This window comes from Anomaloglossus baeobatrachus, chromosome 3, assembly GCF_048569485.1.
Source record: "Anomaloglossus baeobatrachus isolate aAnoBae1 chromosome 3, aAnoBae1.hap1, whole genome shotgun sequence".
NCBI classification, from domain to species: Eukaryota; Metazoa; Chordata; class Amphibia; order Anura; family Aromobatidae; genus Anomaloglossus; species Anomaloglossus baeobatrachus.
The window spans coordinates 384,128,808-384,142,492 of NC_134355.1; the positions used below are offsets into that span (position 1 = coordinate 384,128,808).

The 13,685-nt window shown below is 39.9% G+C and overlaps 1 protein-coding gene across 7 annotated transcripts in view; it reads left to right on the forward strand.

Moving 5' to 3' along the window:
• Positions 1-13,685, forward strand: part of FILIP1 (filamin A interacting protein 1) — a 255,619-nt gene that overhangs the window by 221,743 nt on the left and 20,191 nt on the right. For 6 of the 7 annotated variants that reach the window (XM_075340192.1, XM_075340191.1, XM_075340197.1 and 3 more), the window contains one exon: positions 8,997-11,811. In XM_075340192.1, the coding sequence (XP_075196307.1) occupies positions 8,997-11,811 (2,815 nt within the window). Of the gene's footprint in view, positions 1-7,007; positions 7,099-8,996; positions 11,812-13,685 lie in introns of those variants that run through there. The other variant, XM_075340198.1, reaches the window with a different exon arrangement.

Below are 13,685 nucleotides of genomic sequence, written 5' to 3' on the forward strand. Positions count from 1 at the left end.
AAAAAAAAATCAGGACCATAAAATTGAGTTTGTGTTGTCATGTTTGAATTTGGTAAATATATACTACAGTTCAAAAGTTTAAGGTCACTTACGGTAGATATTTACTTATTTTTTAAAGGAAAGCAAATTTTTTTTTCAATGAAGCTAACATTAAATTAAATAGAAATACACTCTATACATTGTTAATGTGGTAAATGACTATTCTAGCTGCAAACGTCTGGTTTTGAATGCAATATCTTCATAGTTGTATAGAGGCCCATTTCTAACAACCATCACCCCATTGTACTAATGGTACATTGTTTTTGCTAACTGTGTTAGAAGGCTAATGGATGTTTAGAAATCCCTTGAAAACCTTTGTGCAAGTATGTTAGCACAGCTGAAAACAGTTTGGCTGATTAGAGAAGGTATAAAACTGACCATCCTTTTAGCTAGTTGAGAATCTGGAGCATTACATATGTTGGTTCCATTAAACTCTCAAAATGGCTAGAAAAAGAGAACTTTCATGTAAAACTCAACAGTCTATTCTTGTTCTTAGAAATAAAGGCTATTCCATGCAACAAATTGCCAAGAAACTGCAGATTTCCTACAACGGTGTGTACTACTCCCTTCAGGGGAGAGCACAAACAGGCTCTGACCAGAGTAGAAAGAGAAGTGGGAGGCCACGCTGCACAACTGAGCAACAAGATAGATAAGTACATTAGAGTCTCTAGTTTGAGAAATCGACGCCTCACAGGTCCTCAACTGGCAGCTTCTTTAAATAGTACCCGCAAAACGCCAGTGTAAACGTCTACAGTAAAGAGGCGACTTTGGGATGCTGGCCTTCAGGGCAGAGTGGCAAAGAAAAAGCCATATCTGAGACTGGCTAATAAAAGGAAAAGATAATATAGGCAAAGAACACAGATAGGGATGAGTGAGTATACTCGTTACTACTCAGTACTTGCCGGGTAGTACGGTATTCGGGCTACTCGTTACTCTGCGAGTATCCTTGTATTTACTCGTTAGGAGTAGCGAGTCCAATGTAAGTCAATGGGAAATGTGAGTAATTGTCTGCTGGACCCTACAAAGCGGTCTGGGGGTTGAGTAAAAGGCTGAAATGGATGCATGTTTATTTAAAAGCCGGGCTTAAAATGCCGCCATTTTTTTTAAACAATCAGCTGATGCACGCTCCCTGCCCGGGTCCTTCGCTCCCTGGTGCTGCACTCCCCGCTGCCCTGTGCTTGTGCAGTCAGGTCCTTATTCACTACAGTAAATAAGGACCTCACTGGTCCGAAATGCGTTAAATCGCACAACACTGTTTGATTTTAACCATGAACTTTTTAATGGGACCCTAATAAATATGGATTTTTAAAGAAACAAAAATTCTCCTATGAATCCTTATGGAAACAAAGAGTCCAGTGCTCCGAGAATCACAGGAGACCGCCAGGTATGAATTCCAGTTAGATTTCATATGTTATAGGTACAGCATGTTGTCACACATATACTCCATAGGGAGACAGCAGTCTCCTGTGATTCTCTAAGCGCTGGACTATTTGTTTCTGTTCTGGATGCCCAGTTCCTGGCTTCTTGAGGATCGCTGTATAGTCCGGTGGGTGAGCTGAAAACTTTTGTGCTGTTATGAATCCTTACGGACGTAGCTGCTGGACATTCCTAACTCTTTGAATGTTTCTACAGCCTCCTAGTCCGTGCACCATCAATGGATCTATGTACAGTTCTGGTCTGTTTACCGCCGGCTTCTGCCTGTAGTGTAGCAGCAGCCAGAGCTGTACATACACCAACAGGAAGAGCAGGGAGCACAGCACCATGGAGCGAAGGACCTGGGTGGGGACCATGCATCAGCTGATTGTTTAAAAAAGCCGGCGGCTTTTTACCGCCCGGCTTTTAAACAATCATGCATCCATTTCAGCCTTTTACTCAGCCCCCAGACTGCTTTGTAGGGTCCAGCAGACAATTACTCGCATTTCCCATTGACTTGCATTGGACTCGGTAGTCGTAACGAGTACCCGAGTATTAGGACCTACTCGTTATGAATATAGCGAGTCTGAGTATTTCACTACTCGCTCATCCCTAAACACAGACATTGGACATAGGAAGATTGGAAAAAGTGTTATGGACAGACAAATCAAAGTTTGAGGTGTTTGGATCACACAGAAGAACATTTGTGAGATGCAGAACTACTGAAAAGATGCTGGAAGAGTGCCTGATACCATCTGTCAAGCATGGTGGAGGTAATGTGATGGTCTGGGGTTGCTTTGGTGCTGGTAAAGTGGGAAATTTGTACAATGTAAAAGGATTTTGAATAAGGAAGGCTATCACTCCATTTTGCAACACTATGCGATACCCTGTGGACAGCGCTTGATTGGAGCCAATTTCATCCTACAACAGAACAATGACCCAAAGCACACCTCCAAATTATGCATGAACTAATTAAAATACCAGCTGCCTGCTTCTTCCCTATCTGTAATGGAGGGGCCAGCCCAGTCACCAGATCTCAACCCCATTGAGCTGTTGTGGGAGCAGCTTGACCGTATGGTATGCAAAAAGTGCCCATTAAGCAAATCCAACTTGTGGGGGGGCTTCTGTAAGCATGGGGTGAAATATCTCCAGATTACCTCCGCGAATTAACAGCTAGAATGTCAAAGGTCTGCAAAATTATTTTAATAAATAATTTAAAAAAAATTGACATGGGAGCCCCTGTATTTTTGTATGCCAGCTAGGTAAAGCCAGACAGCTGGGAGCTGGGATTGTCAGCGTGGTGTGGCTCATACTATTTGGGCACCCCATGCTAACAATTGCAGCCCACAGTTGCCCCAGATGTGGCATATCCATGAGATATACCACATCTGGTGCTTACCCGGCTCGTCCAGCTGCCCTGGTGTGTTGGCAAACTAGGTAATAAGGGGTTAATGTCACCTGAATTTTACCAGGTAACATTAAGCCCTGAATTAATAAAGTTCAGCTTCGCTTGAAACCGGACTTTATTAATTCACTTGTAGTAAAGTAAAATAACACACACTAAACATCTTTATTGAAAATGAAACACAGACAACAAACTGGTATTGTAAAGAAAATCAGACAAACCCTCATTTACCATTTTATTAAATCCCCAAAAACCTTCTGAAGTAGTCCAATATGAGGTCCCACGCAGTCATCAGCTCCGCTCCATGTTAGTGACAGTAGTGAGGGTTAATCCTCTCTACCGCTACTAAGAACAGAATGACTGGACACCTGTCATTAACCCCTTCAATTACCCCGATTGCCACCGCACCAGGGCAATCGGGATGAACTGGGATAAACACCAGATATGGCGCATCTAATGGATGCGCCAAATCTGGGGCGGCTGCAGATTGCTATTCTTACCCTCAGGGGGGAAATAACTATGTGCCCCCCCAGGGGGAGAATACCAACCCCCAAATGTCTGTTTTATCTTGGCTGACTATCAAAATTGGAGGGGACCCTACATTGTTTTTTTAATTTATTTTATTTATTTACACACTCGGCAGTCACATAGAGTGGGCAGGGCGATGCAGTGCATATTACATTAGGTGTAATGAGTGGCTCCGGAAGTAGAGGAACAGCATCGCGGACAGCAGTGGGGAGCCAGGTAAGACTTCACCGACGGCTTTCCCGTCCAATGCTTTCCTCCCCACTGCCTCGGTCTCCTGCCTGGTGCTTCTTTCCCCGCTACCCGGTGCTTCGCTCCCCAGCCACCTCCCCGCCCGATCCTACGTTAGGACCGAACAGGGAGCAAAGCACAGGGCAGCGGGGAGCGCAGCACCAGGGAGCGAAGGACCCGGGCAGGTTGCGTGCATCTGCTGATTGTTTAAAAAATGACGGCGGCTTTTTACCGCCTGGCTTTTAAAGAATCATGCATCCATTTCAGCCTTTTACTCAGCACCCAGACCACTTTGTAGGGTCCAGCAGACAATTACTCGCATCTCCCATTGACTTGCATTGGACTCTCTACTCGTAACGAGTAATCGAGTATTAGGATCTACTCGTTACGATAATAGCAAGTCCGAGTATTTCACTACTTGCTCATCCCTAGTGGTTAATTCTCCAAGATGTTTGGAACAACCTCCCTGCTGAGAAGATTTAAAAACTGTGTGTAAGTGTACCTAGAAAAAGTGATGCTGTTTTGAAGGTAAAGGGTGGTCACATGAATATTGATATTATTTAGGCTTTTGTGAATGGAAAAACTATTAACATTATATTTTAAAGCATTATTGCTTTGCAGAATTATTTCACATGTGTTGAAAACTTTTGTACAGTGTTGTTCATATGCCAATATTCTAGTCCAGTTATCGTGATTACGTTATGTTCACTACAAAATGGTAAATTACACCAAGTGTTACAATAACAATTATGTCTAGCAGTGGTGTTGTAATATTTTGTCTGGCACTGAAGAATTAGTAGCCTATAGTATTTTGCATTTTTCAGATTTACAAACACATATTCATATTTTCCTTTGTGTATACAGTTGGTATGATATGTAATTCTGTAATATACTTCTACTACCACAAAAGGATTGAACTCAAGATGGTGCAAAACATCTATGGATAAAGCAGTCTCTCCGCTGTCTACTATACCTTTCTAGAGATTGCGTTTAGTACATCAACTACAGATTTTACTGAACAGCTAAAACTACTGCTAGGCAGCTAATATTGAGATAAATACAAGGCAATTGTGCAATACATCAAATTACAGGAACATTTGGACTCTTACTCATTAAAGCCTTGGGGTACAAGTACTCTGTGACTCTAGACTGGTGAATCTTCACAGAGCGCAGTGCACACTCTGTCGGCATTTTCTGGTGCCAGTGGGCAGTCATGTGACTAATATGCAAATTGTATACGTGCAATCACACACCTATATTAGATGTGCACGGCCTCACTCAATACAAGGGAATTGGATGAGGATGGACATGTCTAGTCAGAATTTAGCCAGACATATGAAAATTGCATATTTGCAGTCACGTGACCACCCCTTCCCAGTGCCAGCACTTAGTCCTGAAAGTGAGCACTGCATTACTTATGCCATGCATTCTTGTAGTATAAGTTATGATAAATCCGTTGGGTGCACTTGGTAATGTTGCATCCTACCCAAGCTTCAACCACTTTTTAACAGGTTGGCGCAGCTGCCACGGCTTGGTGTATGAACCTCAAAAGTCACAAAATTATTGTGCAATTTGAAGCTGGGCAAAAATGATATGACATTTCAAGCAGTTTTACGTCAGAGTTGTGTCGAATCTTTGTGGGCAAAAAGTTAACATTTTGATACTAGAGATAGTGATTATTTAGGCTGTTGTATATTACAATGAAAAATAAAAGTAGCCAGTGCCTTAAACTATAATTTATATAATAATGGTTATACCCGATCTAGAAAACCAGCTTTTCATCCCTGCACCAGCAAGTACACTATAATGTTTCTAGGCATTGGAGCAAAACATGATAACAAACCATACTTTATAACTGTAAGAAACCTACAAGGTCTTGGAATGAGCGCTCTTGGGTTTATTTAATGTGACATTTGCCATTCCTGGTTGGAATCCAAAGTTATCTTAAAAGAAAACTGGATGTATTTCAGAACTGTCATGTCTTATACTCTCTGGTGGGATTAGCTATAAATAACGTCATGTGGTATTTCATCTAAGACTTCCGAGAAAAGGCAGTGCTGTGAAGCAACTTAACTGTGTGGTGTCTCAGATTGTGATATAGAGTCTAATAAAAGTCAAGAAACTTACGAAGTCCAGACAGAATATAGTTCTTGTTTATAGAAAACCTCTTCTTTGTGGATTTTTAGTTGCCCTACCTACCTTTACTGTAGCCCAATATGTAATATCTTGAAACTAATATTTTGTTACATATCATGCAACCAATATTCTCATATTGTGTATTTAGTATCATTACATGAGGCTGGCTTTTACGGATGGGAATTTTCTTCATGGGTTATGAGCTAGTTAATTGTCCCTGGCTGGCAGACCACCAAAACTCTGAAGTGATTGCTTTCTTGCTGCTTTTAGTCAATCTTCTTCAAGAACTGCTCCCACTACATCATCTGAATGGAACCTGCAGTTTGTTTTGGCATTAACCCTTCCTCTGCAGCAGGGGGCTTTTGTATGTGGATGGTGAGGCTTCGGCAGGGTTGAGATCTAACCTCCCATTGGCTGTATGTGTGATGGAGGTGACTGATGCCTCCCTTGCAGGAAGATAGCCCTCTTTGTGAAGACTGGGGGGTGGGGGTGAAACAAAGCATCGATGCTCGCTGTTGTCTTACCGCACATTTGTGTAGACTGTATGTACTTTGTGTTAAGTTTTCCTTATATCGAAACAAAACATTGCACCCACTAAATGGATATGAAGTATGTGAAGCTTATTGTCATTGCACAAATGACACAAAACGGACTTCTATTATCACTTTCTCCTCCCCCCACTTTCCAGACAGCAATAAGCTCCCACCAGGATTTGCATGACAAATCCCTGCCTAATATGGCACACTACAACCCTATGAATGAGGTTTCCCATGCCGTCAGCAAAAGACTTCAATCTACTAATTTATTATTCTAGTATCTTGGAATATTTGTAGTAATCATATATATCAATAGTTTATTATAGATGCAAAGTGTAATATATAAGATATACATAATACCTGTATAATATAGCATTAGTGTATCGTATTGTCCTATTTAATGAATGTAGTTCATTCTTACATGGACATTATATGGTATAAGATGTTCACTTATTTCGTTCTGCACAGATCACATTTTAATTTAATTGTTTCATCATGGCTGACGCTATGTGTAAGACTTTATCTGTCATGTCAATCCCTGCGGAAATGTGTTGTGGAGAAGTTTCAGTGTTTTCCCTGTGTTTGGGGGCTTTTGGTGCTCCACCCCTCACAATGTGCACAATAATGAAGCATGTAAGAAGGGATGACATCACCAGTCAGTGGTCCCGGCTCTCATGCACAGCAGTCACCTTTTATTATTCTCATGACATGTTTGGAATGTGTTGGCAAATTCCCTAAAGAAGCCAAGCCAGAAAAAGTCTTGTTAAGGTTTCCGAGAAGAGAATAGCCATGCCTGTTAAACTATCTGCAAAGGTAAGGAGAGTCCAGATCTGGTTCACTTTAAGACATGCTACATGAACATGAGTGAGCTCTTTTGTCCACCGAGTCCTTTCTAGCTGTTGGCAGTGTGATCACAAAAAGACACTCTGGAGGCTGTGAGGATGGTGCAGTTGTGATGGAGGAGGACTATAGGGAGGACTATGACATAAACTGCATTACATGAAATCAAATATAATTATAGCATATATGAATGAAGCTTGTGTATTATTGTACAGTCGTTATTGTAGGTATAATGCAAAGATAATGTTTAATCAGTGTGTACTGGTGGCGTTGGAGAATTATTGATTTACTCATTGTGGCACATTAATTGTATTAATACATTATATTACCCTTGATTTATATGGAGATGAAAAAGCCCTCGATGAAGGGAACACATAAAGTGCTTTAATACAATGGGACATATTTAATATATAAACAGACTAAACATTCTAAAAATGTGGCAAATTTATCCACGTGGTTACTGTTGGATGATGTTACATCTTTAGACACGTTTGTCTAGTTTTATACCACCTATCAACTGGCTTTTTTAGACTGTTCTTTTTTTGCACCAAAGTTTTAGCGCATCTTATACCTGGCCCTTCTGAATGAAGTCAGTGCTACACAAAAAAAGGCTATACAGTTAGGCTATGTGCGCACAGTGCTTTTTTTTGGTGCAGATTGTGACAGAAATCTGCATGCCTATCTTTATGCCAGCAAAGTCAATGAGAATTCTAAAGTGCTGTGTGCACTATGCTTATTTTTTTTATTGCAGATTTGGTGCAGAAAATAATCTGCAGCATGTCAATTGTTGGTGCGTTCTTTAGCCCTACCACCCATTGACTTGATTAAGAAAAACTCATGGCATAAAAACACATAAAAAATGCATGCACATTTTTTGGTTTGTTTTTCTGCCAGACGGTGCAGATTTGATTCAGAAAATTTCTGCACCAAGTCTGCAGCACACGTGTATAGCCTTAATGTGGCGCATGACATGTCCACCATGACTCGCTCTTAATTTGAGTCAGCATTGTAGCGTATTTTGAATATCTGCCCCAATTTGTTATACTGACTGAGGTCATGTTTTCCATGGTGTCATAGTTCCTGTATGAACAAGATCATAATTGATTTCTTTGACTTGGGTTAGCCAACTTTATTTGTATTCTAGTCAGAATAGCGCACCAGATTTGAAACGTAAGGTATAATATTTTCTACAACATGCATAATTTATATTAATATATACAGATATTTTCCACAGTAAACTTTTAGGACATGTCCATTGACAAGCTGAAGCCCGCATGAATATGAGTTGTGCTTTAGAGTTGATTCCAATTTTGGCTCACAGAGGCGGTGTAAAGTAGTGACCACCTTAATATGGCCTTAGGACTGATGGTTTCAGTGGTCAGACTTAATCAAAAAACATTTGTGGCATAGGTGTGTCATGTAAAACCCTTCAGAGTTGAGGGGAGTTGAATATTCCTTTTTTGAGGTCCCATAAATTCTTTTTTTTTTTTAAATAATGTGTATTATAATGAGAAATATGGCATTGTACATATTAATCTTATATGAAGTTTTATTTCAAAATTTTAATTGCATTATGCTATATTGTTTATAGGAGAAAATAATAATTTTATCAAGTAGTATTTAGTGTTAAAACCTCACTAAAAGTTTTACTACTCAAATTAAAACTGAAATACTAGTACATACCAACTTTAAAGTGCTGCGGAATATGTTGGCACTGTATAAATACAATTAATAATTAATAATTATAGCCCTATAATGACAATTATATTCATTGGCTGCATAATACCAATATTTGCTTCTTGAATATTTCTACTATTCACAATGTTTAAAAATATATTTTTATTTTAAACAAACATTTTTGGATTTTTCAGGTTAAAGAAGTTATTGGAACAAGAGAAAGCTTATCAAGCACGGAAAGACAAGGAGTATAGCAAGAGACTAAATAAAGTTAGAGATGAACTAGTGAAGCTCAAGTCTTTTGCACTGATGCTTGTGGATGAGAGACAAATGCATATTGAACAACTTGGACAACAAAGTCAGAAGATACAGGATCTCACTCAAGAACTCCAAGAAGTAGATACAAAAATCAAATCAGTTTGTGCTAAAGCCAATGAAGACAGCCAAAAAGTTGTAAAACTTGAACTGGACCTTGAACACAAAACCTTAAAATATTCTCAAGAGCATGAGGAGATGACTGCAAAACTTGCTACTCAAGAATCTAATAACCGTCAGCTACGACTTAAGCTAGTGGGTCTCAATCGTAAGATTGAAGAATTAGAAGATGTAAATCGAAACCTTCAAAAAGCTGATGACGAGTTGAAAGAGCTAAGAGAAAAAATTGCCAAAGGAGAATGTGGAAACTCAAGCTTAATGGCAGAAGTGGAAAATTTAAGAAAGCGGGTTTTAGAAATGGAAGGGAAAGATGAAGAAATAACAAAGACAGAATCTCAATGTAAAGAACTGCAAAAGAAACTCCATGAGGAAGAACATCACAGTAAGGAGCTGAAGTTGGAGGTAGAGAAATTACAAAAAAGAATGTCAGAATTAGAAAAATTAGAGGAAGCCTTTATGAAAAGCAAGTCAGAGTGCTCTCAACTTTATGTCAAGTTGGATAAAGAAAAAGCCCAAACAAGGGAGTTAATTAAGGAGGTAGAACTGGTTAAAGCTCGTGTTAAAGAATTGGAATCAGTGGAAGGAAAACTTGAAAAGACTGAGCATAGTTTGAAAGATGACTTAACAAAGTTAAAAAGTTTCACTGTTATGCTTGTTGATGAAAGAAAAATCATGATGGAAAAGATAAAACTAGAAGAAGGAAAGGTGAATGATCTAAACAAGTGTTTAAAGACTGAGCAAGGTAAAGTTATGGAAGTAACAGAAAAACTAATAGATGAGAGCAAAAACCTTTTGAAATTGAAGTCAGAGATGGAAGAAAAAGTTTACAACTTGACAAAAGAAAGAGATGAGTCAATAAGCAAGCTAAGAAGTGAGGAAGAGAAAAACTGTGAATTAAGCTGTAGAGTAAACCTTCTGACGAAAACAGTCGAAAGTATGGAGGCAACAGAAAGAGAAGCCGCACGAAGTAGAGCTAAAAGGAGTTTTGAATCTGTACATCAGGAGGACAACAGGACAAAAGAGTTAATTTTGGAAATAGAGAGACTTAGAAATCGTCTACAGCAACTTGAAGTGGTAGAAGGAGACTTGATGAAGACAGAAGATGAATATGATCAATTGGAAAGAAAATATAGAACTGAGCAAGACAGGGCAAATGTCTTGTCTCTCCAGCTTGAGGAGCTGAAAAGTCAGATAGCAAAAAATAAAGCTATTGAGAAAGGAGAAGCTGTTAGTCAAGAGGCTGAACTTCGAAATCGAATAAGAATAGAGGAAGCTAAAAACAGAGACTTGAAAGCTGAAGTTCAAGCATTAAAAGAGAAGATTCATGATATGATGAACAAGGAGGATCAACTTTCACAACTACAAGTTGACTATTCAGTTCTTCAAAAAAGGTTCATAGAAGAGGAGAGTAAAAATAAAAATATGGGTCAAGATGTATTGAATTTGACAAAAGAGCTAGAGCTTTCAAAACGATACAGTCGAGCTATAAGACCAAGCATGAATGGAAGAAGAATGGTAGATGTCCCTGTAACATCTACAGCAGTCCAGACAGATGCACTAAGTAATGAGATGGTTGAAGAAGAGACACCAGCCGTGTTTATCCGAAAATCTTTCCAAGAAGAAAATCATATTATGAGCAATTTACGACAGGTTGGACTTAAAAAACCTACAGAGAGGTCAGCTGTTTTGGAAAGGTATCCACCTGCAACTAATGAATTAAATATAAGAAAATCATGGATTCCCTGGATGAAAAAAAGGGAAAATGGCTCTCCTGGGACCCCAGTAACTCCAGAAAGAGCAGTTCGTCCAAGTCCCAGTCCAGGACGCCCCAATGAGGTGTTTCTTTCACCAAAACAGGGTCAACCTTTACATATAAGAGTAACCCCAGACCATGAAAACAGTACCGCTACCTTAGAGATAACAAGTCCACCTGCTGAGGACTTCTTTTCAAGCACAACAGTTATACCAACCTTAGGGACACAGAAACCACGGATTACAATTATTCCATCTCCAGGTGTCATGACACAAAAAGGAAAAGGTTTAGACAGCCCTGTATCCCCAGAAAGATCTATGTCGCCTGTTACAATAACAACTTACTCACGGGAAAAAAATGCAGAAATTGGTAGAACCAGTTTTGGAGAAAGGCCTACCTCTCCAATTCAGATACTTACTGTATCAACATCTGCTGCCCCTCCAGAGATATCTGTGTCACCTGATGCACAAGAAATGACTATGGGACGTGCTGTATTTAAAGTTACTCCTGAAAAACAAACTGTACCGACACCAATAAGAAAATTCAATTCTAATGCAAATATAATTACAACAGAAGATAACAAAATCCATATTCATTTAGGTTCTCAATTTAAGCGAAACTCTGGCAGCTCCTCAGAAGGTACACCAGTTATAACTGTCAGGCCTTTAAATGTTGCTGCAGAAAATAAGGAAGTAACGACTGGTACTGTACTCAGGTCTCCAAAGACTAATATATCAACCAGACCTGCAACAAATAAAGTGACCAGTTCAATAACCATAACTCCTTCTTCAACATCCTCTACACGTGCAACACAATCAGTGGTGAGTACAAAAATAAATGTAATTACATTTGTTAAAGGGGTTGTCCACTCCTCGGACAACGCCTTTTTAATCAGCATGGTTGCCTTCTAGTAAAATAACAACCCTTATACGGTCCAGTGGTGATGGCACTCAATCTCACTGGGCTCACATGATGGTACATCACGCGAGCCCTGCTACCAGTCAGTGCTGGGTTCACTCTCCTCACTTTTCGACAAATCAAACATCAAGAGGAAGTGAGTGGCCAGCGGCCACTCTGACTTACTATTAATGTTCTATTTGTCCTGAAGGTGGGTCAGTGAAGCCAGCACTGATTAGGCGCAGGAATCTCATAACATAGCAATGTCATGTGAGCCCCGGGAGAGCAAGTACCGACAGCACTGAAACAGCATCAGCATCGGAGGTGAGTGTAAGTGTTGTTATTTTTCCCAGGTGCAAACATGGTGAGTAAGAAAGGGTTGTATGAGTAGTGAACAACGTCTTTAATAGACTCATAGAATACCTGTCATAATTGTTTCAACCTGCATATTTCCTTTCAAACAACACCTGTATAAAACAATGGTTTGCCTTCATTCTCATCAGTAAGTTCTGTGCTTTTGCACTTACCAGTCTAATGTGATCAGGAACTGATCAATTTCTCATGCTCGGAAAACTTTCTATCCACTCCTTTTGAGTGGGTGGTTCCTTAATTAGGATTCTGCCAGTTAATTAGGTGATGGTACTTTTTTTCCCCTCACTTCCCAGCATACATTGCTTTTGTCACTAGCCAGTGGTTTGCCTGTCTGCTTAACTGACAATTAATGATGGGCAAACCTGCAGATATCTGGGATTGGCAGGTCCAACCAGATTTAAAAAAAAAAAAAAAACACGCAGTTTGGGCCCAGAAGTGTTCCCGGATATCTGCCTGGACGTCGATTCCATGAGTCTATGGGGACCAGAATCATGCACTTTGAAATCGGGATAGAAAGGGCTAATGGGATTAGAGCAGGAGCGTTATTCTTACCAGTCTACGCGCAGCTGTAACACTACTTCCAGGGCCGCTCATTAATCTCATGCATATACACTGATTCACACACCCACTGGCAGTCCTGGAGTCTGTGATTGGTTGCAGTCAGATTGCACTCCCACCCTGCATGATAGCGTGTCTGATTGCTTGCAATCACGCTGCCCGCATAGCTATAGTGTAAAAATAAAAAAATTTAAAAATTGGTGTAGGGTTCCCACATATTATGATACCCAGCACCGATAAAGCTACAGGCTGCAGCCCCCAGCCATGTACTTAATTTGACTGTGTATCAAAATAAAAGGGACCCCATGAGGCTTTTTTAAAAAAATATTTAAATAAATAATTTTAAAAAACAGTATGCTGTCCCCCAAATTTTGATACCCATCCATGATAAAACCAACAGCTGGGTGCTGGTATTCTCAGGCTGGGGAGGCCCATGGTTATTTGCCCCCTCGGACTAAGAATAGCAGCTTGCAGCCACCCAGAATTGTTGCTTCCATTAGATGTGAGAATTTTGTCACTTTACCAGTCTCATCCCAATTGCACTGGTGTGGTGGCAATTAGGGTAATAAGGGACTAATGACAGCTCACAGCTGACACTAATCCCTAGATTAGTAGTGGGAGGCATCTATGAGACCCCAGCCATTACTAATCTGTAAGTGAAAATAAATAAATACAAACACCAAAAAAATCCTTTATTTGAAATAAAATACAAAAAAATCCCCACTCTCTTTCACCCCTTTATGAACTCCGAACACCTAGTTCCGAAATAATTCACATGAAGTCCCACGACGATTCGGGCTCTACTACATACATACTGAAGTCACAGCACGCAGGCACAGAACATGTACACACTTTCGGCTTCAGGAAG